The sequence below is a fragment of the Microdochium trichocladiopsis genome (assembly GCF_020744255.1).
Source record: "Microdochium trichocladiopsis strain MPI-CAGE-CH-0230 chromosome Unknown B0I36scaffold_13, whole genome shotgun sequence".
NCBI lineage: Eukaryota > Fungi > Ascomycota > Sordariomycetes > Xylariales > Microdochiaceae > Microdochium > Microdochium trichocladiopsis.
This window is the reverse complement of record NW_025763556.1, coordinates 874,057-899,033: the sequence shown is the minus strand read 5'-3', so window position 1 is coordinate 899,033 and position 24,977 is coordinate 874,057. Positions and strand designations below refer to the sequence as shown.

Sequence of the window (24,977 nt, the reverse complement as noted above, 5' to 3'; positions counted from 1 at the left end):
TCTAGTGTTGTTTTCTTGTGTGAAGGCGAAAGAGTGAGTGGCCGGCGCCTAGTACACATCTTTAGGAGTACGACCACGTTGCTGGTCGTTGCACGCCTGCAATATATGAGGGTTAGATCTGCAGCTTCCACCAGCATTGCGCATGAATAAACAGGCATTCGACGGCGCTCCTAGTATTTCATCGCCTTTCGCATGTATGATATATCATTTAACCCACTCTGTCTTGGGAATACCAGGAAATTGCTGTGGTTCAACTTAGGGTTGACAAAAAGGTGGAACTGGAAACTAAATGGAGTGGCATCCAACGTAACAGCAGCAATTAGGAGCCGTGTTACGGATCACTGGCGACAACTAATCACACACTGGGTTTACTATAGGTCTCGTATGCTTCCCAAAATGGATAAAACTAGACATCTGGAACCGCACGGCTGACCCATTAAGACCCAGGCGTGCCACAGCGCTTGGCCAAAGTCTTGCCTTTTTCAGCCGGCCTGGCAGCTCTGCACATAAGGACGTCAAATATCCAGCCCGACCCTTTCCTCGCTCCGAATTCGTCCACCACTTTTGTTGACCCCTTCCTTATCGTTTTCTTCGAACGGTCTGCACAATCACCGTGTCCATCTCCTCGAAGGGCCGTGGAGATGTTCATTGTCAGTCTCTGCATTACCGCCTACACAGGCCAGGGATCCTCGAGCGTCTCGGACCAGGTGGTGCCTGACACACGAATCACCGCAGGTTCAGCCGGTAATTCCCCTCCGCCCAGTAGGGACCTGAACCAATCTGCTGGGCCATCGCGATCCTTGCCTGGGCCTACACGAGATACAACCCCGGGCATTACAAAGCCAAAGCCACACGAAACATGTGCGAGTGGGAAGGTCAGTATCTCTGAACTCTCGGATAAACGGCGATCAGCTTGCTGAAAAGTTGGCAGTGATGGCATACAACACTAGTGGTTCACACCACACGTCAGACGATAGTCTTGACACCGGCATGCTGCAAATTGCATCTTGGACTTTTACGCGCGAGCCCGGGCTAGAAGTGTTTTCCTGCAAGCCATACAATCATACCCAGAAAGCAACTTACCAGAAGCCATGTGCGAAGCCTCCACTTGTGCGCGCGCGCGCGTGTGATCTACATTCATTGACCCTACGATTATGCATGCGACCTTGCGATTATGCACACTGCACGTGATTACTGCTGATGGTGGCTCAGCCGCTGCAGTCCCCTCGTTTGAGTGCCTCGCAAGGCTGTGACATTCTGAGAATGAAACTTCGCCTGCCAACGACCAAGTTGGCTTCTCGCGACATTGAAAGCATGTATTCGTTCGAAGCCCTGGAGGCGACTATGTGAATGTTCCTAGAAGAGCATCACCGCGGCCATGGAAGAAGCGGCTTCCGCCTCGAAGCGGGCAGCATCCCACGACGACGACACAGCCAGGCAACAGCCTGGTCATCACAAGCGCCAGAGGACATCTCACAGCTCAGCGACGCACAAGTTCACACACCGCGACTACGAAATCGGCTGGGTCAGTGCCATCTACGTCGAGTTCGCTGCCGCGCAGGCGCTTCTAGAGGATGTCCATGAGACGCTGCCCTCTGATCCCCATGACAGCAACCATTACGTGCTCGGACGCATTGGCCGCTTCAACGTCGCCATGGCCTGCTTGCCGGCGGGTGGGATGGGCATGAACAATGCCGCGATCGTTTCGAGCAACATGCTCAGAACATACACTGCAATACGTGTGCAGCTACTGGTTGGAGTCGCTGGTGGAGTCCCCACGGCAGTCAACGATGTGCGACTTGGCGATGTCGTGGTCGGCTTGAGTGTCGTGCAGCACGACTTTGGAAAGACGGTGCAAGACGGCCACTTCCAGAGCACTGCGGCAGTTCATACGCCGACGACAAGGCTGATGTCGGCAGTCAATCTGTTACGAGCCGAGTACGACATAAGGGGCAGCCGGATCCCGGACATTCTCCAGCAGATGCTGCAGCGAAATCCCCTGATGGATCGATATGCAGACTGCACAGGACTGAAGGACATCTTGTTTGACAGCGACTACCGGCATGTCTCTCGGTCGCCGCGCTCCAGTCGACACCCTCAGGTTCACTTCGGCGCGATCGCTTCGGGCAACCAGGTCATCAAGGACGCTCAGACTAGGGATCAGCTCGGCCTCAGACATAACGTGCTATGCCTAGAGATGGAGGGCGCTGCCTTGAAGGGTCTCGACGTGCCATTCTTGGTCATACGCGGCATATGCGACTATGCTGACTTTCACAAGAATAAGGACTGGCAGCCATATGCTGCTGCGGTGGCGGCAGCCTGTGCCACTGAGTACTTGTCCTTCTTGCAACTCGGCGTCCGCTCAACCAATTATGGTGGGTTTTCTGACACACCACTTTGCTAACCATGACCTTCATCATTGACACTTTGCACATGATAGGGCATCTGGATTATTCGTTGAGTTTGAATGCACGCGCGGCTGCGAATGCATCAAATGAAAGATCAGTTCAGCCGACCTCGAGGATTGAGGCACTCATGAAGTCACTCCGATTTGACCAGATGGGCTCCAGGAAGGACACAATTCGGCGAGCGCATAACGAGACCTGCACATGGGTGCTCAAGACGCGAGCGTACCAGGACTGGCTTGATGGGTCCAAGCTCGAAGATCACCATGGCCTGCTCTGGATCAAAGGAAAGCCTGGCGCGGGCAAATCGACAATTATGAAGTTCCTACTCGACATCCTGGAAGAGGAGAAGATACCGTCTCGAGAAGTCATCTCATTCTTCTTCAATGCTCGAGGCGATAGCATGGAGCGTACAGTGCAGGGAATGTACCAGTCCCTACTTCTACAGCTTCTCGAGCGCATTCCTGAGCTCCAGGAGATTCTTGAAAGGGTCCCGACGACCTCAACTGATGCCCTTCCGAAGTGGCACACGGCGTTGCTGCAAGGGCTGCTCGAAAAGGCACTGCGAGACACCGCGGGGTATTCCTTATTCTTGCTCATTGACGCGTTGGACGAGGGCGACCAAGACGAAATCCGCTCGATGGTCTATTTCCTTGAGGATATCAGGGCCGCAGCATATCAAGAGGGCCTTCGCATTTTTGTCTGTTTCGCTAGCAGGCACTACCCTCATATTACCGTCCGCAAATGTGTTGAACTGCTGCTCGATCGGCAACCCGGACACGAGGATGATATCGGTCGCTACATCGAGGACAAACTCAATATCGGTAGTGGCAGTATCGTTTCTGCTGTCCAGGCGGAACTCAAACACAAGGCCGCTGGAGTCTTCATGTGGGTCGTTCTCGTCACATCCATCCTGAACAGGCACTACGATCATGGATATGGCCCACACGCACTCCAGGAGGAATTGCGTCGGGTCCCTGGGGATCTCCACGCCGTGTTTCGCGATATACTGCTGCGAGACAAGGAGGACAGGGGCAGAATGCTGCTCTGCGTGCAATGGATCATGTTCTCGCAACGTGCGCTTGGGCCCGAGGAGCTGTATCTAGCGATACAATTGGGGACCACCGAAAGTCACGATTTGCATAACAACATGGACAAAGCGCCCTTTCCCGAGGAGCAGGTCAAGAGAACGATTCTGTCTGCTTCAAAGGGTCTGGTTGAAGTGACCATATCATGGAATCCAAAAGTACAATTCATCCACGAATCCGTCAATGACTTCTTTCTCAGGCGCAATGGTTTTTCACTGATTTGGCCCGAGACTTCGGGCCAAGAGGCGAGCCTCAGTCACGATAGGCTCAAGCATACCTGCTTCCGCTACATACAAGACTCAGCCTTTATGTTGCCCAAAAAGGTGGCGAACAAGTACAACGCCAGCGGTCTTTCTTATCGCGCAGTCGCAGGCACCTTGATTCCGTTTTTGTCGTACAGCATGCGAAACATTCTCTACCACTCAGACCAGGCTCAGGCTTATGGTGTTGACCAGAGAGCATTCCTCCTCGAATTCAGGAGCTTGCTTCAAAACTGGGTAGCATACCGGAACGCGCTGGCAGGAGTTCAATATTACACTGACAACGTCAGCCTGCTTTACATTTTGGCAGACTACAATCTGCACAATTTGATCCAGATATATCCCTCAATCCTTGACTGTTTGGTTGTCGAGAGGGAGCGATATGGATATCCTCTATTTTCAGCACTCGCAGCACAGAGCTTCGATGCCATCAAAGTGTTTGCCTCGGCGATGCGCCCTGAGATCTCGGAGGATGGGCGGATTGCTGGTAGTGAGGAGATCGCGGACGGACGGGTGTCCCGGCTTTTTGTGGATGGATTCTCATACACGACAAATAGGCACATTCTGTCATATCTGGCAGAGTACGGAGACCAATATCTGTTTTGTTGTGTTCTCCAGTCTGGGCTCATCGATATCGACGTGGAGGCTTCCGACAGAGACGGACGTACACTGCTCAGCTGGACTGCATGGTGGGGTTTGGTGGATGCCGTGCGACTACTCCTAGACCGAGGAGCTGCCGTTGATGCTAAGGATCATATGAGCCGCACGCCACTTCACTGGGCAGCAGAGAAAGGGCGAGCGAACGTCATCACACTTCTGGTCCAGCACGGTGCCGAGGGAGACGCCGCTGACGTTACTGAAGCTACTCCGTTGATCAAGGCAGCCACCGAGGGTCACAGTGAAGCGACACGACGACTCCAAGAGCACGGCGTGTCGAATGAAGCTGTCGACATGTTTGGCCGCAGCGCTCTGTCTAGAGCATCTGAGAATGGTCACTCCGCAGTCGTCCGTGAACTCCTCCAAGGGGGCGCGTCGACTTGTACCGAAGACCCTTCGATGAACTGGACCCCTCTTCGGTGGGCGGTGGAAAATGGTCATGCCGCCACGGTGTCTCTCCTGCTTGAGCACGAAGCAAAACTGGCAATGACAAATCCAGCCCATAGTAGAGTTCCAAAGTCCGCTCCACGCTTTCGTGAGCAACAGGGTGATTCACCACTCGCATGTGCCGCCAGGCGCGGACAGTCTCGTATTGTGCGGGCACTTCTCGAACACGGGGCAAATGTCAATGGAACCACTCAATCTGGTGGAACGCCACTTTCTTACGCCCTGCAGGAACGGCGCATTGACGTGGTCGAGATGTTGGTAAAACATGGTGCTGATGTCCGCACCACGGACGCTTATGGTTACACTCCGCTACATCGACTTGTCATGTCGCGCGGGGTCAACGTCTCAGTGGTAGGGACGTTACTGAACTATGGCGCGCCGATCGAGAGCAGAGACTATGATGGGAGAACACCATTGAGCTGGGCAGCCCAAGTCGGTGTAGCCTCTTGTGTGAGACTGCTGCTTGCCACGGGGTCTATGGTTGATTCTCAGGATGAGCAAGGTCGCACACCCCTGACCTACGCTACCGAGTGGCATAATAAAGAAACCGCTGTTATCTTGCTTGAGCACGGAGCGGCATTGGATATAGTGGACGATACTGACAGAACAGCACTTGAGTGGGCAAGTGAGTCTTCATCATGCTACGGAGATGCCAGTGTTCATGAGCTGTTGGTCGCTTGGAGAGCTCGAAGAGCCACGCCTTTGTCCTGGGTGAGATAACGCTTATATGAGGACGATACCTGCCCTACAGTCTTAGGCATGAACACAAAATGGCATTGGGTTGGTGGAAGCTCATCGGTATGTCGACGATGTGTCAAGCTACTTGTTCTGTCCGTGCAAGCTTCCCAACATCTTTGATGAACAGACCGACAACTTCGTCTGAAGGCTAAGCGTATAAGTCTTGCCTTTCCACGTGAATAGTCTTGCTCTATCTCAATAGGCTATCTCCAACGGTTCTCACACAACGCACAAGGGCACGGTTTCTGGTTATCAGCAGTCAGCAACTGTGGGCCTTCTGTGCCATTCATCACCTGTGGGCACCTTCTGGGGCAGTGAGATCCCTGCTTGTCCATTTCCACTGACGTCGGCCCAGTTCCAGTGTTTACATATCATTGGTAATCATATAAAGGCATCATGTGAAGACCCACACAAAAGCAAACCTTTGTTTGTCAAACTCTACGACGAATTTGTCAAGCTTTGCAATAGGGATGGACCGCATGGCAAGGTCAATGCTCTGCTTGGATGATCAAGGAATGTCCCGGCTTGGCGCTCTGCTTGTCTCGCAAATTCTTGCCGGCCTGACATGGGTACGCAAAGTATGGTACCCTCGCCGAGCCGAGACCCCTCTGGCCCCTAGGAGTCCCACGTTATACCGGCGCCCGACGAGGTACCTAGGTGGAGACGCGTAAACGCCCTTTTCAAAACGCGATTACTTGTATCTTGAAGACCACAAGTACTTTGGCTGGTAGCGTGTTCATGGTGGAGATCGACGTGCTTCTAGCTCCCGTTGAGATCCCTGAAAACACGCCACAATATACGTGCCTAGGCATTGGTGCTTTCTCGGTTCCCCGAAAATATAAAAGCATACGCCATCGGAACCATCGAGTGGAAGCTCTGGACTTTGCTCCATCCTTGAGTACCTGCAGGACCGTCGCTATATCAATTCGAAGCCTTTGCCCAACATGAACTTCTCCGTCTCGACTCTTCTTATCCCTCTGGTGGCACTTGCCAGTGCTTGGGAGCAGATTGATAAGGAGAATGCGGTATGTTCAACCAGTTGACCTCCGGGTGTGAAATCACACCTCATCCAATGACATCTTGCTCACACGCAATCTCCAGCTCGTCGCCATCGTCGACGTCCAGGTCGGCCTGTTCTCTCTGGTCCGCGACTTCGATCCTGTCTCTTTCCGCAACTCGATCCACGCCCATGCAGACCTCGCCAAGACGTTCGGCCTCCCTGTAGTCTTGACTACCTCTGCTCAGTCTGGTACGCATGTGATCCCTCTGAGACCCGAGGCTTCCACAGTAGAGTTCATGAACGCTGACAGTTTGTCGTCAAGGACCCAACGGCCCCATGTCCAGCGAGATTCTCGACATGTTCCCGGACGTCAAGGTCATCCAACGCAACGGCGAGATCAATGCCTGGGATAATGCCGAGTTCCGCGAAGCTGTCGAAAAGTCTGGCAAGAAGCAGATCATCATTGCGGGTATCGCGACCGATGTTTGTAAGTGCTTGATAATCCCTGTCTTGATGAGGACCTGCAGAACAATCCCTGTCAGCCAGTTACCCCTGCCAGCTTCTTTTTCCTTGTTCAACGAGCTTCTACCCAATCGGGGATACAATGGCCCCCGTTGGTTTGCCCAGAACCTTTTCTTGCCCTGGGGCAAACTCGAACTCTGACAAACAATGACGTACTTCCGCTGCCTTGGCTAACCATAAACTTACTCGCGTCACCCATCGAGCAGGCACGACCTTCCTAGCCTTGTCCCTCAAGGAGGCTGGCTACAGCGTGTGGGCCAACGCCGAGGCCTCGGGCACCACGACCGAGTTCGTCCGCTCTCTGTCCAACGACCGCATGGCCCGCGCTGGCGTCAATGTCGTCTCCTGGTTCGCCATTGCTGCGGACCTCCTCCGCGACTGGCGCTCGCCCGACGCCCCCAGGATGATTCCCTTCTTCGACCGGTGGATGCCTGCCTACGGTGCTGTCGCACGCGCGCACCTCGGCGCTGTGAACAACGGCACTGTCTTCCCTGGCGAGGATGAGTTTTGAAGCAGGGGTGTGTGCTCGGCGCGTGTCGTCTACAGACGAGTAGGGTTGTGGAAGTCGTGAGAACGTGTGGCTGGATCGTGTGCTATCAGGCCTTTCAAGATGGCACGGCTACGGTGGCATTACGGTCAGACGTGGGCACCCAAAGATCAGCAGCTTTCAGTGAGCACAATGCCTATACCAAGATCTAAAACCATACATGTAGTGAATAGCTACCACTGAGCCTCTCCAAACTCCAATGATTCACTCTCTGAGCTGCAATTTCTGGCGGAAGATAGCCGCTGAGATCAAATAGTATTGATACTTTCCACGACTTCATTCACACGGCAGACCTCCGTTTCGTGCAAGCCGTGTTACGTCTGATGATGAAGTCGATAGCCGCATCCTTGCCTCAAACACGGCACTGCATACTCTCATTGTATGAGAAACTCACAAAGAATAGAGAGTAATGCGCTGTGCATTTCTCAGGCAAGTGAAAGCCATGTCAGCTCAGCTTGGTCGTCGCCCCTCCCTTCGCGTTATCTGTTCGAGTTCGAGCACCAGCCCGCTGGATTGCCGGCTGCTGACTTTCAGGAAGCCCGAGCACAACATGAGCAGAAGCGTACAGCATGTTGCATGTTGCATATTGCATACTGCAGAGGCTGAGCAGCGAGGCTGAGGCCCCCACGCACGGGCTGCGCCACATATAAGGCAATGGTGCCTCACCAGGCATTATCTGCATATTCGTGAGGCTGAGCTCGAGGCAAGCTTGGATCCTTTCAGAGGCTCGCTCTTTTCACAAAAGGTTCCGCTTCTCGTGTTTCCTCCTTCCCCATCTCAACGCCAGTAGCATCCCAAGTGTCATCAGAGTTACAAACTAGAGCCGACGGATACATTCGCCAGACGTGCCACACGATGACAAGAGCGCAGTCCTCAACAGACAATCCCATGCCTCGGCCTTGTCTGCACTCGTCTCATACAATCGCGCCCGCCGACAGCCATCCACCTGGCAGCGACAGCACCGACAATGCCGAGCTTAAAGGGCGGAGCTCGAGCGCCGAAGCGAGCACGAGCATGCCTAGCCGGGCAGGTGGGAAGGAAAGTCAAGGATACACTAGAAACTGCTGCTCGAACTGCGAACGAATGTGAGTCCCCGGGGACTCCCAATTGCGTCTCCTCGTTTTTGGGGAGGTATTGAGGCATGAGCCGCCCTGAAGGGATATGCATGCGACTTTCCTTTTCCTTTCGCAGCGAGTGACGACGCGCCAGCAACATGTGCTTTCTATCACCGATTAGATCAGCCTGGTACTTTACTGACCCATCAATGTCACAGAAAGCACGAATGCGAGGGGAATCGGCCTCGATGTTCGCAGTGCTTTCGTCTCGGGCAGCGGTGCGAATATCCCACCTTTCGGCAGGCCGAGCCCCAGTCCCAGCCCAAGCCCCTGCAAGACTCCGAGGCGTCAACATGGGCAACTGCAAAGATACAAAGACTACATGAATCATCTACGGAAGAGTGGCCGCCCGAGCACTTGACGAGCCACGTGAGCCCGTACCCAGCATTCGTTCCCAACAGACAGCCGACTCGTCGCTCGGCTGGGCTCGCCTCGGGGCATGAGTACCCGTTCGAGTTTTCGGAGAGGATCGCCTTCGTCAATCAAGCCCGTGAACAAGACAAGTTCCTGTACCTCCTCAGGTGTGAACTTGAGGGACTCGATCGCGAACACATATGGGACATAATTGTGGAAGAATACGCCAAGAAGTATAGTCGAAAACGTAAAGCTACACTACAGATGCAGCTGAACCGATATCTGGCAAAATCGCAGAGGGCGCTCGAAAACGCTACGGCAACAACGAGCGACCAGCAAAACAGGCAGCAGCAGCAAAATGGAAAACGAAGGCGGCCCAGCACAGGTGATGGGGGCGAGATGCAGTCTATGCAGCCGGAAGACAAGCAGAGCCATCGCAAGATACAGAAAGAAACAGAGATCATGGCGGCATCGATGCAGCAGTCTTCAGTCCAGATCGACTGGGCAGATGAACAGGACCATTGGGAGACCGAGGACCAGATGTTTGGCGAGATGGTCGTTGAGACGCAATCGATGACGTCGGATGTATATCGACTTGAGCCTCACATCGGCAATTACACATCTCCATCTGACATGATACGACATCAGGGTCAATCATCAGGACTGGTGCTGGATCATTTACGTCCATATTCAACACAGGACAGTTCAGGCGGTATATATGCTGAGAGATCTGCGCCACCGTCCCGCTCACGACCTACGGCGGAGTCGCCCAAAACAACATCGCCTGGTCCCAACTCAGCATTCGCCACAATGGACGCAGTGCGGAAATTCCCGAACGTCACCTTTGGCACTATCAGTGAACGCCCCCAGTCAAACTCTGATACAAGTTCCGACCTCGATTCAGATTCTGCCTCTGATTGTGATGATCTGTTCTCACGGTATTCCGCCTCTACCGTGCCTACCGAAGCCGAGTTCAAGGTTTCCAATCTAGGCGCGATATATCTAAACTTCACCGATCTTCTCTTCCAGGACAAGCATGTCACACAAGCCATACTTGTAGTACTGGGCAAGGAAAAGTCTTTTATTGTCAAGCAGCGGATAAGATCCATGCTGAAAGGCTTCGTGGACGTACTACAGGTGGAAATCCCGAGCGAGGACGCCGACATGGCTGCACTGTTCCGTGGTAGAACACAAATTTTCGCTTCTGAAATCGTTCGAAAGGGGCATTCTATTGCTTTGAAGGATGAGTCGAAACGTGGGGGCGAAGCAAGCTCTGAGTCCGACTTGTCAGAGGATCATACATATGAGGAAGATCAGGACGGAGATCAAAGCGACGACGATGACGGAACCGACAGACTGCATACAGAAGCCATTGATCCGATCAAGTTCTTATCGATTGTGGGGTCCAGCAATGCATTCCAACAGTTACTCGATCAGATCTATGACTATGGGTTTCCGTCGCTGAAAGCCAGGCTCCAGCGCTTGTGTCCTCGGCTTCGCCGGGGTGAGCCGAACGCGGAGAGGATCCTTAGCGAAATGATGTATTCGCAGCCATCGGTTCTCCTTGCCAATACTAAGCAGCCAGGTCATACAGACATTCTCAAGTCGGCTGTAGAGACGATGACAGGCGGTGCGTGGGACTGGTGGCCACTCGCACCAGTGATGAAAAGCCTTTCTGAAAAGCAAGTTCGGATCGAGTGGCGATGTGTAAGTCTAGTTCACATGAAACCCACGGGCAACCGCTCACAACAGACATAGCGTTGCGGCCGATTGAGAACCGAAGTTGTCGCGCGACGCTTTGGCAAGGCACTCGAGCGCGTGATTGCAAATGCGGCAGCGGATCTTGAGAGCGTACCTAATCGCACGAGGCCGAACAAGATCATGGCCGTACAATCAGGTGGAACATCGACACCCCGTCAGGGGGGTACTGCCGCGCCCAAACACAGACCAAACAGACTCAGGCAGCAGGCATGGGCCGACTTTGGTACAGAGCAAGACGACAAACGAGACGAAGATCAGGATGAGCGGCTCGCACCGCCGGCCGCGAATCAGCATGGACAGATGTTGCCCGCCACGGCGCCTAGAGCCATATTCTTCATGGTCCATAATTCGAGCATTCTGCCGTGGAATGTCAGACTGCGCCAGAGCGTTATCCACACGAAAGAGTTATGCGACGAGAGATTCTATCACAACATGCGTTGGGAGTTCTGGAGACACCGAGGGTGGCTGAAGAGTTTATTCAGCCTTGACACTTTTGCAGGATGTGACTTCTACCAGGTAAGTATCTCGTCCATGCTTTTACCCAGGTCATAAGATCATTAACATGGTACCCTACTGCAGTTCAAACGTTACGGCAAGGACAAGTATCATGAGGCCGTCGAAGGTCTACCCGACAACATTGACGAATATCTCTATCTTAAACAAGAGCTGAGACCACAAGTCTGCTGGGAAGAGTTCCGCGATGGTTATTGGAACTGGAGCAACCACTGTGACGTCCAGCAGTGTTCGACTGAAAGCGTTGTTGTCCGAATTCCTAAGAAGAAGCTCGACCGAGGTTCCGACTCGGGACAAGACAAACGCATTGACGTGATTTGGGGTATTGTCGCACGGACAGAGCGGGCGTTCTACGTGGCTGCCATCTACATCGCCCTTGCCGCATCGCCGCTCATACCTGCAACGTGGTTCTTCTTCAAGTGGCTATCGCCGCCAGTGGACGGGACCATGGACGAGTATCAACTCGCGAACCATAGGGACAACCTGTCCAATGCCTTCGTTCCTCTGGGTATATCGCTTGCGCTGCTGATGACGGTGGTTACTTGTGTGTTTTCAAAGTTTGACTAAGGATCGTATAGATCGGGACTGAGTTTGAGAGACTGTCGAGAAGGGTCCGCTTGTTGTTACTGCTGATCCATGCATTCAGCGCCTGCTGCGATGATAACGACGTCATTGGATAGAGAACATAAGAAGCGTACTTGGATAACGCTGAAGAACAGAATCAAGTCGCGATTGCAACTATCGAACTTCACTGCCGTCCTTTCGTAGAATGAGTGATATCATCTTGGTCGTTATTGCTGGTACTTTCCTCTTTAACAAACTACTTAATAATTTATCACTATGCCAGTAGCATAATCCACAAGTGGGTGAGCTGCATAAGTAGGCAAGCTACCCTACTTCAGTCGCCTGGGAAGGAAACAGCTAGCTTCAGCCAGGCAGTTGAGATGGCGACGGCGTTCCGATTCAGTCGTCTTCGGACTTCGGGGAGAGTGGGAGTCAGCGAGGACTCGTAATCACACAAAGTCCTAGAATCTCGGTGCACGGGCATCGTTGAATCTTATTTCCAGCATATCTCTGGCGCATGCTCGCTTCGGCCTTAACTTATCAAAAAGGCAACAGCACGAATTTAAGCACTTTTGATTTTGATTTGTCCACCTCATCATACACGACTGTCGTATCGCAACTCGATCTCCGTCGTCCTGGTGATCTTGCGGTCTGCAAGGATTTCCTCCTCGCTTTCGTTCATACTCTCGAGGCGGTTGTGATAAACCCGGCTGCTACGCCTGCCCTTCAATTCCCGGAGGGCGACGGGCTCGCCGTTCGCTCTGACCGCTTTAGGTTGGGAGCGATCTGTACCAACACGGGCACTCTTGCCGCTGCTCCCACCGGAGGAAGCCATGCCTTCTCCTCCCTCCTCTTGGGAGTCTGCGCCGTGGCTCAACTTGAGCTTGCGCGGCGCCACCCACTGCCTCGAGAAGTTGTGCAAGGCGGGGACCGAGGCGGAGATGATGGCGACGTTGCATTCCACAGTCGAGTAGACGAAGCCGATGCCATAGGACCAGTCGCCCCTGCGAGGCGTAAAGTAGAGGTCGGCGAGCATCTGGAGGCGCAGGATGCTGAAGATGGTGACGCTATGAGAGAGCAAGGAAGAAAAGACGTTAGAGAATTAGCGTTGTATGGCCAGGAAGCCGGAAGACGGCAGACTGTAAGGGACGATAGCGACTTACACAACGCCCGCGCACAGGACTGCGATGGCGCCAATTTTGAGTTTCCGGGGCATCTGGAGGCCGGCGACGAGGTAGATCGGTATTGTGAGGACCAGGACGTCGGTCAGGACGGTGATGGACGACGTAACGAGGTACTGCATAGGCTGGTTGTTGCAGACGCCCTCGACCGATCGGTCCCAGTACTTGTGGACGGGGACGCAGGTGAAGATCGAGGCGAACAGGACGGCGACCAAGAGGGCTATGTTGGACCAGTTGAGCCAGTGGATGGCGCGCCGGACACCCCGCTTCTGCTCTCCCTCCAGGCGGAGGAGGAAGAAGAGGACGGACGACTTGACGAGACCCAGCTGCGGGTTGTACAGCATGACGACGATGTAGTTGAAGATCCTGCCCAGTGTCGGGTCGTATGGGGTCTGCGGGAGCTGCTCCACGTGTACGCCAATGTAGGAGAGCTTGACCATGACATAGGATACCCCAGCCTCGGCCACGGCGAGGATCTGCAGCGTGTTTGCGCTCACCGTCAGTAACTGTACCAACAATGTGGAATTGCCGTAAATGTTCTCCCCATCAGACAGCCGGCCACCAACGGAACGTTGCGTCACGGTGTGGCTGAAACAAGTGTACACTCACGGTAGCTACGACGATGAAGGCATCGTCGATTCCAAGCGCCTTGGTCTTGAAACGCCAACAGACACGCAGGCCGACTATCATGACGGCAAGCACCGGGAAAAGCACAACGATGGCGAGGCCGAACTGCTGCCAGGGCGTGGTCGGATATGTCGACAGATCGAGAGATTGTGGTGGCAGCGCCTGTGCCGCTGGCGCTAGACGGGCGTGCAGCCACGACAGCGCGGGCCCAAGCACCATGGCAACTATGCACCGAGTCTTCTCGTCGCAGACTTGCTCGCAAATGAATGTGGTAGGTACGGTGACGGTGGTCAAAGTGCCAGGTCAGGGCAGAGGATACAGATCGGCAAGCGACTGCTGGCGGAATAATCTCTACATATGAGCTTGATGTGCTGTTCGACACCAGGAATGCCCTCACCCTGACGCAGTGGCAGAGCTGGTCATAGTTAACATGTGTCACACCACCGCCCACAAGACGCATAACACGGTGGCTAGATTTGGAAAGTGCCTCTCGGCCGAACCAAACATTCAACCTCCCGTTCCAGAATCTGCAACGTGATACAAGGATTAAGGTTTAGACCCACGCCCAGGTTTCTGCCATCCCATGTTGTCGAGTGTACTGTAGCATCCATGTTGAAAGTCGCGTCCGCTGCAAAGGCGTCCGCTGGGCGGGCCGAGGGGTACGGCGGACACAACCCTGTCATCGTTCGGGGCTGAAGTGTGGGCGACACTTTCACTGCGCGTGGACAATGCATGTCAAGCATGGACCACCAGCCTGGGGTGTCCTTACCTTGAGACGCAGCATCCGACGTGTGCACCAACAACGCCCTTCCTTGCACGATGACACCGGTGAGCGGCTTTCCATGCCACTTCTGGCTCAGGCCAAGGGATGTTTAGATTGCAAGCTTACAGGCGCGGTCCAATGATCGTCACGCCCCCTAACAGCAGTTGCAAGAGAATCAGTTCGGCACATCATCGGAATCGTGCACATAACCTTGAGCTCTCTGTACAGGAGTGCGGGCTTTGGTCGGCAGCTAGGTGGGTGGCAATTGCGCAGTGTAGGAAAAGCCATCACAGATGTCGTTGACCACATCAAAGTTCGGCCAGAAATGCGAGTAGCCCCTGATTTCAGTTCCAAGGCACAGTCGTCACCAACAGACACTCGAGGCCGCTTGAACAAGGCGAGTTTCTGCATGTGCAGTGTCTGCTAATGAACCTGTTTTGACCAAGGATGGTGGGGAACTCCTCTCTCGAAGAAGAGGGAACGAACACGAACGGGCGGGGCCAGGGGACCAACAACTTAGCAGGATAACAAAAAGAGCAAGGGGTCTTGGGTGTTCTGGCGCCCAGCGTTCCGCCAAGACGGCGAGCTGAAGTTGGACCGGGGCGTCAACTAGGAAACTGGGCGCCTCGCCATGAAAATGGCAGCCAAGCCCCAATTGAGTTCTGGTCCCCTGGACTGCCCAAATGGGAAGCCAGGATACATGGCGCCTTGTATGGTAGAGGTCCCGTATGACTGCGTTCGGGATGTCCACCCAGCCTGCTTCATTTACTGTGCATGCTGGCCGATCGTGCCTGTAAGACAGTCCTCGCATACTCGTAGCAATAGAGCCTGGCAGGCCCGTTTTGTCTTTGTTCCTGCAGTCGATATCGGTCTCTGCTAAAGTACTGCCCCGGCCCGGCCCGCCTTTGTGGGGAATCTTCACAAGCTCGCATCAGTTCTGCCGGAGCAGCTTCCGTGTCTCCGCGGACCCTGGTCCCAACATTTGGAGAAGGGGCCGGGGGAGGGGGACCCTTGCTTTGATGCTGCCTGAGTGTTGTTGGTCGCTGCTGCTTGGCGAACGCCGGCAAATGTCGGATCCGGCCATGGCTGAAATGCGCGGAGGAATGGGACAGGGCTCGGGTTCGGCGTCGTCGAGATCTACTCTTTCTTTTTCCGGGCAGGGAAAACTCAGGAGCGGGATCTTGACAACTGCTATAGAAACTCAGTGATTGGGCAACACTCTCTCGGAGCCGCACGGATTCATGGTGGTCGTGGAAGCCATCCATGCTGTGGAACACGCCACGGGATCTGCCGGCAAGTGTCCTGGGGTCACCGCCGCGACCCTTTGAAGTTGGCACCGACAGGGATTTGTATCTTCATCTCATCCCCCCTGGCTACATGGGGATTCCAACAATCCTCACAGCCCCGATTGCAACAGGTAATCCTGCCTCTAAGAAGCACGGTGGAATGAGATGCTCCGACCGGTGTGCATGGCATTGCATGCCGAGTCAGGGCCAAGCTGCAAGTCCATGGCCTCTTGCATGCGGGCTGGCCCACGATGCAGGCTACCCCTGACGATGCAATGCACCTACTCTATGTAACCTTCAGACAAGTCGCGCTCGCCTTCCTTCCGATTTACTTTCATGTCTGATCGCCGGCTTCTGGTCCCTTCCCTCCAGTCACTCCTCTGTGCTCACAGCCATCTCGCCCGGTCAAGATGTATTCCACCTCCTGGCTGACTCGCTCCGTCGTGGTTGCCTATCAGGCCGCTCTCCTCATCCTGTCTCCTGCGGCTCTTCTTGTCTCGGCCAAGCCCTTCCCGACCAAAGATGTCTACGACTACATTGTCGTTGGCAGCGGTCCCGGCGGCGGCGTCGTCGCCAGCAACCTCGCCCTAGCTGGCCACTCGGTCATGCTCATCGAGGCTGGCAGCGACGACAGTGCCAACCTGGGGACTGTCCTGCCGGCCCTGCAGTACCCGGCGGACCCGGCTCTCAAGTGGTCCTTCTTTGTCCAGCACCACACCGACCCGGAAGTTGAAAAGAAGAACCGCCTTCTGGTATGGACGCTGCCTAGCGGCGATTACTGGGTCGGAAGTGCCGACAAGGCACCGCAGGGGGCTGAGCTGAACGGCATCTGGTACCCTCGCGGAGCCTCGCTCGGTGGCAGCGCGCTCGTCAACGCCATGGCATCTGTCCTGCCCAACGACGCCGACTGGTCCGAGATCGCCGCCATCACCGGCGACCGGACTTGGGGCCCCAAGCACATGCGTGACATCTTTGTCAGGGTCGAGCGCAACCGCTACCTGAGGGGCAACGAATCGAGGGCGGGCCATGGCTTCGACGGCTTCATGGACATTGGCTCCGGCGACTCCGACTTCTACAAGACGCAGCCTGGCCGCCTGGCTCTGTTGGGCCAGCTCGCGTCGGACCTGGCAGGCGAGAAGCTCTCCGAGGAGCAGGTCCTCGCACAGCTCGAACGCGATGGCAACTACCTGGGCGCCTCGCGAGACACTGCCGTCGGCAGCTTCGGCCTGCCGAATCACAACAACAACGCTGGTCGCCGGTGGTCACCCCGCGACCTGGTTCTCGAGACAGTTGGTGCAGGCCACAGGCTCAAGCTCCAGCTCGAGTCGCTCGCCACCAAGATCCTCTTTGACCACACCGCGGCTGCCCCCAGGGCTGTGGGTGTCGAGTTTCTCGAAGGCAAAGGTGTCTACAAGGGCACATGGCAGTATGCTAAGCGCCCTCCACCTCAGGGGGTCCTCAAGCGCGCCTATGCTCGCAAGGAGGTCATTGTCAGCGGCGGTGCCTTCAACACTCCCCAGCTCCTCCAGCTCAGCGGTGTCGGCGACGCTAAGCATCTGAAGAGCCTCGGCATCAAGGTTGTCGCAGACCTTCCCGGTGTCGGGCGGAACCTCCGCGACAACCAGGAGCTGCCCGTTGCCGGCCTGAGCCCACAGAACATCACCACTATCGGCGGCGATCCTGCCTGGGCGACCTGCACCCGCGGCGCCCCGGGTGACCCCTGTCTCGAGGCGTGGAAGAACGGCCAAGGCCCCTACGCCGCCCCCTCTGGCAACAGCGAGTGTGCATTCCTCAAGACTGACCACTCGCCCAATGGCAAGCGTGATGTCATTACCTTTGGGTGAGTCTATGCTGCTCGAAGTTCCCTGCCGCTTGCTCGATACAAACCCAGATAACTAACCTCGGTCATCTTGCCCGTAGCCCGCCCGGTGTCTTCCGCGGCTTCTTCCCTCCTACCAACCAGACCGACTTGGGCATCTTCACCGACCGGCCCAACACCTTGTGGCGCAGCCTGGCGCACATGAGCGTCCAGAGCAACGCCGGCTACGTAAAGATCAAGTCGCGCGACCCCACCGACACCCCCGAGATCAACATTGCCCAGTATGAGTCCCCCGCCGGCGGCGACGTCGACCTCGGCGCCATGATGGACGCCGTCGCCTGGGTGCGTCGCAACATGGCCGCGCTCGCCCCGCCCTTTGGGCCCGTCGGGACCATCATCGAGCCCCCTTGCCCGAGCGGCTGGGACCGTGCCACGGGTTACTGCAGCCAGCCCGAGGAGGACAGGCAGTGGATCTACGAGCAGACCTTTGGTCACCACGTCGTGGGCACCTGCAAGATCGGCCCCGCGGGCGACAGGCTCGCCGTGCTCGACAGCAAGTTCCGCGTCCGCGGCGTCAGGGGCCTCCGCGTCGTCGATGCCAGCGTGTTCCCCATCAGCCCGGGCGGTTTCCCCGTGCTCCCGACCGTCATGATTGCCCAGAAGGCGAGTCAGGACATTCTCGCTGATGCATGATTGGGCAGGGGCTGGGACTTCGGAGTCAACCATTGTAAACTGAGTTAAGAGATTATTGTGCTTTGTAGCAGTTAGTCTCACCGACATCAATATCACGAACACACTTACCTCTGGATTACACATTATTTTGGCCACAGTTACTTGAGATTTGCATTTCACATCCATAACGACAAGTTTCAGTAGCGATTTGCTTCATTCTATTGGAGACAAGGTCGCGTAGAAGAATTGATGATTGGACTTGAATGGTAGCGATTGTATGCTTCACGCAGAAGCAAGAACTTGCGCAATTCGACAAATTGCAAGACAGGAAAGATTGTTCTGCAATCAGACAGACGCAAAGATTGAAGCAACAGAAACCCCAAAACAATCAAAGGAGACAGAAAGAAATCAGATGCAAACCCACTCAACATAGAGCCGAACGGAGCGTATTTCTGTATTACCCAACAGGCCCGAGCTTGGGCGCAAACCCAAGATTAAAGACAGGAAAGACAGGAAAGACAGGAAAGACAGGAAAGACAGGAAAGACAGGAAAGACAGGAAAGACAGGAAAGACAGGAAAGACAGGAAAGAAAGGAAAGACAAAGAATAACGTGGCATACGATGGTGTACTGGCATCTCTCATCCATCGATATCTTGGGCGCAGTCCATAGCGACGTGGCGCGAAGAGCAGTGCCTTGGAAGAAGCCTAATGCTTCTTCTGAGCCTTCTTATATTCAGCGATGGCGTTGAGCATGAGGCTGGGCCCAGAGTCATGTCGAAACTTCCTCTGGAAAGCTGCTTCCTCCGCGGGCCGGAGCTGCCCAAGCTTCTGGGGCTCCTGGTACTGGTCGAAATCTTTGTGGTCAAACAGTTTCTTCCAATTGTCCTGGGCGCGTGGGACTGATGACAGGAACCTGTACAAGCCACCAACAGTCTCGGGGTAATGCCTGAAATCCTCGCTGGTGGCGATTCTGAGACTGGCACGCAGGAAGGTTGTGGAGAGTGTGATCCATTGCAGCACCTGTTGGGCGTTCGTGCTGCCCGCCCCGCGCCTGAACTCGACTGTTCCGTAACTCTTGAACGCCGTGAAATTCCAGCCATAATATCGCTTGTGCTTGCCGGGATTCATCATCTCGATGACGGCCTCAATCGTTGTGCATCCCTCGAGTTTCGCCATGGCCTGGTCACGTGAGTCGCCCTTGAAGTACTCGTTGTCTTTCCAGTTGCTCCTGGCATAGTGGTTGCTGCGGCGGGACTCGGGAAGAATAAGCGGAACGGCACCCTCGAAGTAGATCACAGCTTGTGCCAGCCGTTTCATTTGAATGACAGAGTAGGTTTCCGGCAGTGAGAGGTGCACGTGAGTGCTACATCTGTCATTGGCACCCACATCGCACACCTCCTCGAGGAATTTCCATACCACTTTGATCGGATGAACCCAGAGGCCGTTTTCCGTCAATTGTATAATGGGGGATACCATCTCGAGACCCCCTGAGATACTGTTAGCCCGTCACGAACTTCTTGATGCAGCATTGAGGTGTGGGGCAGACTTGCAAGGGGCTTGATTTGTGTCAACTGATGGATCGGTCGTGAGCTTCCATGTTGTGTGTGGCGCCACTGAAGTTTCCGACGGCAACAATTTAGTTTCCATTCGAGGGTATGCTGCCTCAACCCGCTCATTGTGCAAACCTGCCAGACCTTGAACGAATTGGCCGAAGTGTCCACCCCGAAGCCAGTCGACAAACTTCTGCTCTTTTGGGGAGATTGGAGTAACAACCTTTGGTCCCAGCAAGAACTCCGTTTCGACCCCAAAAGCAACAACGCCAATAGGCAAGGGTGATTGAGATTGTCCACTGGAAGAGGGTTGGGTCGAGGGGTGCGGCCGGTGCGTTAGAGGCTGAGTAGGCACTGGTGGTGCTGGTGGTGCAGGTGGTGCTGGTGCAGGTGAAGGAGCTGGGGTTCGATCAGACGGCCCACTCCTGCTGCTGCGGGAAGCCATCGCGATACAGGGACTCTATGTGTAGCCTCCTCCTGATGATGGCTCAGAAAAGTCGTAAAGGGGGTTTTATGAAAAAGATTTGACCTGACCTCGTATCAATCCCAGAACAGCGACTGCTGTGTTATTATTATATGTGCCTGCATCACTATAGCTTTTCTTCCACAACCCATGTCTCGATGAGCCTGGGAGACTCTTTCAGTACAGCGGCCGGGGTGAGGAGCTTGCCACTCGGGCATCAAAGAGATGCCCGGCTAGCAACAGCTTACAGGGGGCTCATGCCATGCGCGCCGAGCAGTGCTGCTCTTCCTCATCACACCAACGCGATGGCAGACCCGTGGGTGAAAGATGAGAATGTGGTGTCGTTCGGAATTCCCGCAAAATTGGCTGACGACCAACCAGTTTGTGAAGCTTATCGACCCTGGGTCACAAAGAAAAAGGGACAGGCACGATCCGCAGAGCCAATTGGGCATATCCAAGAGGTATTTACTGGCAACAATGTTGGCGGCTCCATGCTACTGGTGGCCATGGAAGTGAAAGAGAAGTGGAGCGTCAACAAAGTGCAGTGGCAGCCTCTAGGTTGGCCCGCATGTTGGCTTAATTACATGCATGCCATACTCTTTCTTGATGTGCCGGAACCGGACGTGCAAAAGGCGTAGGCAAGCACCAGGACTGATGCTAGCCTCGCGAGGACAAACATGATCAGACTTGAGACCAACATTCCATGCCGTTGTTTGCTCACTTTGATCAGAGAATGCCGATGAGTGCTTGCCACGCCATGGTATAAGCGGCACGTGATGTAGACTCTGCCCCGCCATATCTTGCAGCCAACATCCTGGGCGCGCGTCGCGTGGTCTTCCCTCCTTCATACAATTCAAAGCCAAGTCTCGCCCTCCGACATTTACAAATCCATGCGCAGCCACATTTGACAAGCCATATTTCTCAAGGCCGCCATCCTCTTACTCCTTCCTCCCTTATCGCACCCACACGTCTTACATATGATGGCCTCCACATCTGGCCAAAACGACACCTCAGCTGACGGAACCGTCTCGTCACGCGCCCGCCATAAATCGGCGGAAGATAAGCCTCGGCCATTCATCGACCGGCCGTCGAGCTACTTGGCCAACCTAGAAGCAGCTTACAAGGCACATGGGCCAAACTGGCTTGAGGCTGCCTACAAGCCCGTCCACGTCCCCTGGGAGCCGACATGGTGGTTCTTTTATGGCAAGCAAGCCGAGCCCAGGTTCGTGAAGAGCGTGCTTGGTCTCGGAAGTGGAGAGGAAATTATCCTGCGCCCGGCCTATGTACGCGGATACGCTATATTTCAAGTAGGCTCATCCGAAGTTTTGGTGAGCGTGCCTGCAGACACAAACGTCGCTGGCCAGGCATACTTTATCAAGCGGGAGGAAGACGAGAAGCGACTGGAGAATCTCGACCCCAACTTGTACAGGAAGGGATCTTGCCTGGTGTGTTTTCCGGAGTGGAAGGTGGGGGACAAAGGGGTTCCTGCTCCCTCGGCATACTTCCTGGCATATGCGCGGGACGACGCCAAGCTGAAGGCACAGATTTCTGATTCCGCTGGCGCTGCGCGATAGAGGACATGGGGGCCAAGGATTTCGAGGGAGTCAACGAGGGATCAACCATAGGGGCATCAATTTTCTGTTACCAAGCCCCCACATGTATTTGTTGATGGCTAGTGCTGGGTCCAGGGACGAATATGCTGAAGAATCTGGTCCTGGACCAGTGGCCGGTAATTTTATTATAAAACCATGCAATACTCTGTTGCGCCTCCATGCGCATGGACTCTCCGACTGGCCCTGTGCCCCTGGCCGTGGGATGAAGGCCAGAATGGAAGCACGGGCATCGCAAAAGTTGCAAAAAAAAAAAAAAAAAAAAAAAAAAAGACAAAAACATACAACACCAGGGATTCGCTGGTCGTCACCGACCCAACTACTGATCCGGCGGTATCGAGCTTGTGGACAGGGGAGCGGACGGGACCCTCAATTCTCTCGATCCTATGGTCGTATGTGGTGGTCGTTGCACAAAAACAATCCTATATAGGCTGACATCCAGCTCGACAGGGAGTCCGTTGAGTGCACAGCTGGCGGGAGCCCAAAAGTCATACCCAACAGCATGTCATCATTTGAATAGACCTATCGCCGTTCTCTGTCATCTCTCAGAGAGTGCCTCACGCAGGTCATCGTGTTGACGTTTCTTGTGGGCGAGGGTAAGCCCAACTTGTCCTTGTATGTAGCTCGGTAGTACTACCAAGGTCCCCTCCCCCCTTTGCGAGGAGAAGACTGCCAGCCAATAGTTAGGAAAAGACAGATGGGCCAAACCACAGCCTCCGCTGGTGCGAAGCATTGTGAAAGGCTGTCGTACGCTCAGTGTGCCTAGGTCCGATTCCAGAAATGTTGAGGAATGGGGATATGGTCATATAGGTCGCGCCGCCCGCCTGATGGCAAACTATCCATAGAACCCTTTGGCCTTTGAACATGCGAACAGGGGTGAAAGAGACACGCCTGAGAATCATGAGTACGTCGGGGACGCGGATCATCACATGCCACTCTCGCGTGAGAAGTATGCGCACGAGATGGCTCGCCGGGCTCTCTACATGCCGGGGCGTCTGGGAGATCAAACGATTCGGCTGAAAGTCTCTGTGACCCTCCCGTATCGAGCACGTGGAAAGCAAACCATGTCGCTGGCCAACATTGTGAGGTAGTGAACGAGACAAGAGCTGCAGCTGTCCGCATGCCTCGGCAAGAATACGCGTGGCTAGTTTTGGCACGACACGTCACGAAACCAAGGCGAGCACTTTTAGCACGTTGCCGTCGGGCAAACATGCCAGTGCAGCGAGGTCATCACACGGGCGTGGTGAACACACGACTTGCTCGTCATCCGCGTTTGCTCGACTTGGCAACAATCAACACCGGGGAAGGCAGACCCGTCCCTTCGGCGTGCCAAAGTCGAAGAATGTTGGTTTGTCAACGTACACAAACATCGTCTTGATCACTCACAAGCTACATCACGTCACATCACCCCGCCAGCCCATCAATCAGCCAAATTTCTCGAGGGATCCTCATCAGAACCTCCATTGCACCATTGGTGGTCTACTCAGCTCAGCGGAATCATCAACCGGTCGACATCCGGGCCGTAGCTCCCGTCCGTGATTCTCACGACAATCGTGTTGGCAATGCCCGCATTCAAGTTGGCATGGACCACACTGCTGCCAGGCGTGTTCCCGTCCTGCGTCGGGAGGAACGCGACCCTCTGCGTGACGCCATTGACAGTGACGTCTGCGAAGCGCTGCACGGTGTTGCCGTTCAGATGCTTGACCCGGATGGTCGTGCGGCCGGTGACATCGGCGCGGACATTGCTGAACGTGACGCTGCCGCCCGAGGAGCCGCCAATGTAGCCCGCCGCCGACCCGCCGCTGCATCCCGTGCACGAGATGACCACCGCGCCGTTGGCGAGGACCGCGGACACGTTGGGCGTCCAGTTGACGCGGTCGCTCATGGTCACGCTCGTCCCGGAGATGGTGAGCGGGAGCCAGACGTATGTGCTGCGCATGAGGTTCGTCGAGACCCAGCGGTCGCCCATGTAGATTGCCGTCGTGCTGCTCAGTGGCAGGATGTAGGTCGTCTGGCTTGTAAAGGTCTTGGAACCGGCGGGGGCAAAGTTCTGCCATGCGGACCACGGGCCAGAGAGAGAAGTGGCGTAGCTGTAGACCTGTGGTGGTGGAGCAGAGTCAGTTCATAAAACTTGCAGTCACAAGGGGGAGGATTGGGAAAGACAGACATTGTCGTTAGGGTCCCATCCTGTGAGGAGACTGCCAAACATGAAATAATATCCACCCTGCTTCAAGATCGCCGGGCTTTCAATGCTCCTGTTCCAGAGGTACACGCTGCTGGTGCCCGTGGTGTTGAGGTAGTCCGCCGTCAATGCGTTGATGCGCAGCCCGTTCGCACGGTCCTCTGTAAGAAGGTACGCCTTGCCATCTGTGTCCTGGAACAGACCTTGGTCGCGGCTTTGAAAGCCCAAGGGGCGCCAGCTGCCGAGATAGTTGTACTTTCCGCACACAGAGTCGCCCGTAGCAACACCGACCTTGGCCTCGCCATAGTCGCTGCTGTCAATGTGCAGGTACAGCACATACTTGCCCGTGGACTGGTTGAAGATGACCTTGGGACGCTCCACGACGCGGTTGGGACCTAGGTCGCCGCTAGCCGTGCGGGACAGAAGTGCGCCGACGTAAGTCCACTCTACGAGGTTGGTCGACGAGTAGCAGTTGATGTTTTGGAAAGCGGAGCCGTCCGTCTTGTCCTCGCCGATCATGTAGAACGTGGAGCCGACCTTGATGATGCCTGCACCGTGGGCTTGGACATGCTTGCCGGTGTTGGTCTGTGGTCCGGGTGTGCGGTGTCAGCAAACGGGTTATATGGAGCCAGATATTTACATAGTAAGACTCACGGCGGTCCAGGTGGCACCAGGGACGATCTGCAGTGTTGCCTGTGCGCAGGCGGATAGCAGGGCTGTGAGCCCAAGTGTTTTGAACAGCATCGCGCTTGTCGCTGTCCTTACAGCGTGCTGCCGTGAAGCGGAAAGACGACAAAGGGGAACTGACAGAGTTGGTTCAGAGAACGTATGCATCTTATAGGCTTGCTGTAG

General features: G+C 55.0%; 8 protein-coding genes across 8 annotated transcripts; 5 read left to right on the top strand and 3 right to left on the bottom strand.

Annotated features, from left to right (window-relative positions):
• Positions 1 to 641: 641 nt before the first annotated feature.
• B0I36DRAFT_378122 (uncharacterized protein) lies at positions 642 to 6,159 on the top strand (the record flags this gene model as incomplete). The annotated part of the gene is given in 6 exon segments (XM_046160635.1): positions 642 to 875; positions 1,445 to 2,375; positions 2,507 to 4,744; positions 4,757 to 4,829; positions 5,250 to 5,445; positions 6,064 to 6,159. 6 exon segments carry the CDS (start codon positions 642 to 644, stop codon positions 6,157 to 6,159), a joined length of 3,768 nt encoding a protein of 1,255 aa, XP_046005357.1.
• Positions 6,160 to 6,539: 380 nt separating this feature from the next.
• Positions 6,540 to 7,628, top strand: B0I36DRAFT_378121 (isochorismatase; the record flags this gene model as incomplete). The annotated part of the gene is made up of 4 exons (XM_046160634.1): positions 6,540 to 6,620; positions 6,697 to 6,844; positions 6,918 to 7,082; positions 7,324 to 7,628. The coding sequence occupies 4 exons, from the start codon at positions 6,540 to 6,542 to the stop codon at positions 7,626 to 7,628; spliced, it is 699 nt and encodes a 232-aa protein (XP_046005356.1).
• Positions 7,629 to 8,519: 891 nt separating this feature from the next.
• Positions 8,520 to 12,131, top strand: B0I36DRAFT_436390 (uncharacterized protein; the record flags this gene model as incomplete). The annotated part of the gene is made up of 4 exons (XM_046162822.1): positions 8,520 to 8,694; positions 8,901 to 10,840; positions 10,892 to 11,410; positions 11,474 to 12,131. The coding sequence occupies 4 exons, from the start codon at positions 8,520 to 8,522 to the stop codon at positions 11,972 to 11,974; spliced, it is 3,135 nt and encodes a 1,044-aa protein (XP_046005355.1). The 3' UTR covers positions 11,975 to 12,131.
• Positions 12,132 to 12,566: 435 nt separating this feature from the next.
• On the bottom strand, positions 12,567 to 13,998 carry B0I36DRAFT_378120 (uncharacterized protein; the record flags this gene model as incomplete). Its single annotated transcript, XM_046160633.1, has 3 exons — positions 12,567 to 13,038; positions 13,135 to 13,628; positions 13,762 to 13,998. The coding sequence occupies 3 exons, from the start codon at positions 13,996 to 13,998 to the stop codon at positions 12,567 to 12,569; spliced, it is 1,203 nt and encodes a 400-aa protein (XP_046005354.1).
• Positions 13,999 to 16,127: 2,129 nt separating this feature from the next.
• B0I36DRAFT_299277 (uncharacterized protein) lies at positions 16,128 to 18,839 on the top strand. Its single transcript, XM_046151973.1, has 2 exons — positions 16,128 to 17,668; positions 17,749 to 18,839. The coding sequence occupies exons 1-2, from the start codon at positions 16,239 to 16,241 to the stop codon at positions 18,338 to 18,340; spliced, it is 2,022 nt and encodes a 673-aa protein (XP_046005353.1). The 5' UTR covers positions 16,128 to 16,238; the 3' UTR covers positions 18,341 to 18,839.
• B0I36DRAFT_278253 (putative amidoligase enzyme-domain-containing protein) lies at positions 18,825 to 20,279 on the bottom strand. The gene is made up of 2 exons (XM_046151437.1): positions 19,867 to 20,279; positions 18,825 to 19,815 (listed from the first exon to the last, which is right to left on the bottom strand). Exons 1-2 carry the CDS (start codon positions 19,965 to 19,967, stop codon positions 19,026 to 19,028), a joined length of 891 nt encoding a protein of 296 aa, XP_046005352.1. The 5' UTR covers positions 19,968 to 20,279; the 3' UTR covers positions 18,825 to 19,025.
• Positions 20,280 to 21,190: 911 nt separating this feature from the next.
• Positions 21,191 to 22,100, top strand: B0I36DRAFT_338650 (uncharacterized protein). Its single transcript, XM_046155791.1, has one exon. The coding sequence runs from the start codon at positions 21,311 to 21,313 to the stop codon at positions 21,905 to 21,907; it is 597 nt and encodes a 198-aa protein (XP_046005351.1). The 5' UTR covers positions 21,191 to 21,310; the 3' UTR covers positions 21,908 to 22,100.
• Positions 22,101 to 23,033: 933 nt separating this feature from the next.
• Positions 23,034 to 24,940, bottom strand: B0I36DRAFT_436385 (galactan 1,3-beta-galactosidase). Its single transcript, XM_046162821.1, has 3 exons — positions 24,780 to 24,940; positions 24,111 to 24,710; positions 23,034 to 24,041 (listed from the first exon to the last, which is right to left on the bottom strand). The coding sequence occupies exons 1-3, from the start codon at positions 24,867 to 24,869 to the stop codon at positions 23,427 to 23,429; spliced, it is 1,305 nt and encodes a 434-aa protein (XP_046005350.1). The 5' UTR covers positions 24,870 to 24,940; the 3' UTR covers positions 23,034 to 23,426.
• Positions 24,941 to 24,977: the final 37 nt, after the last annotated feature.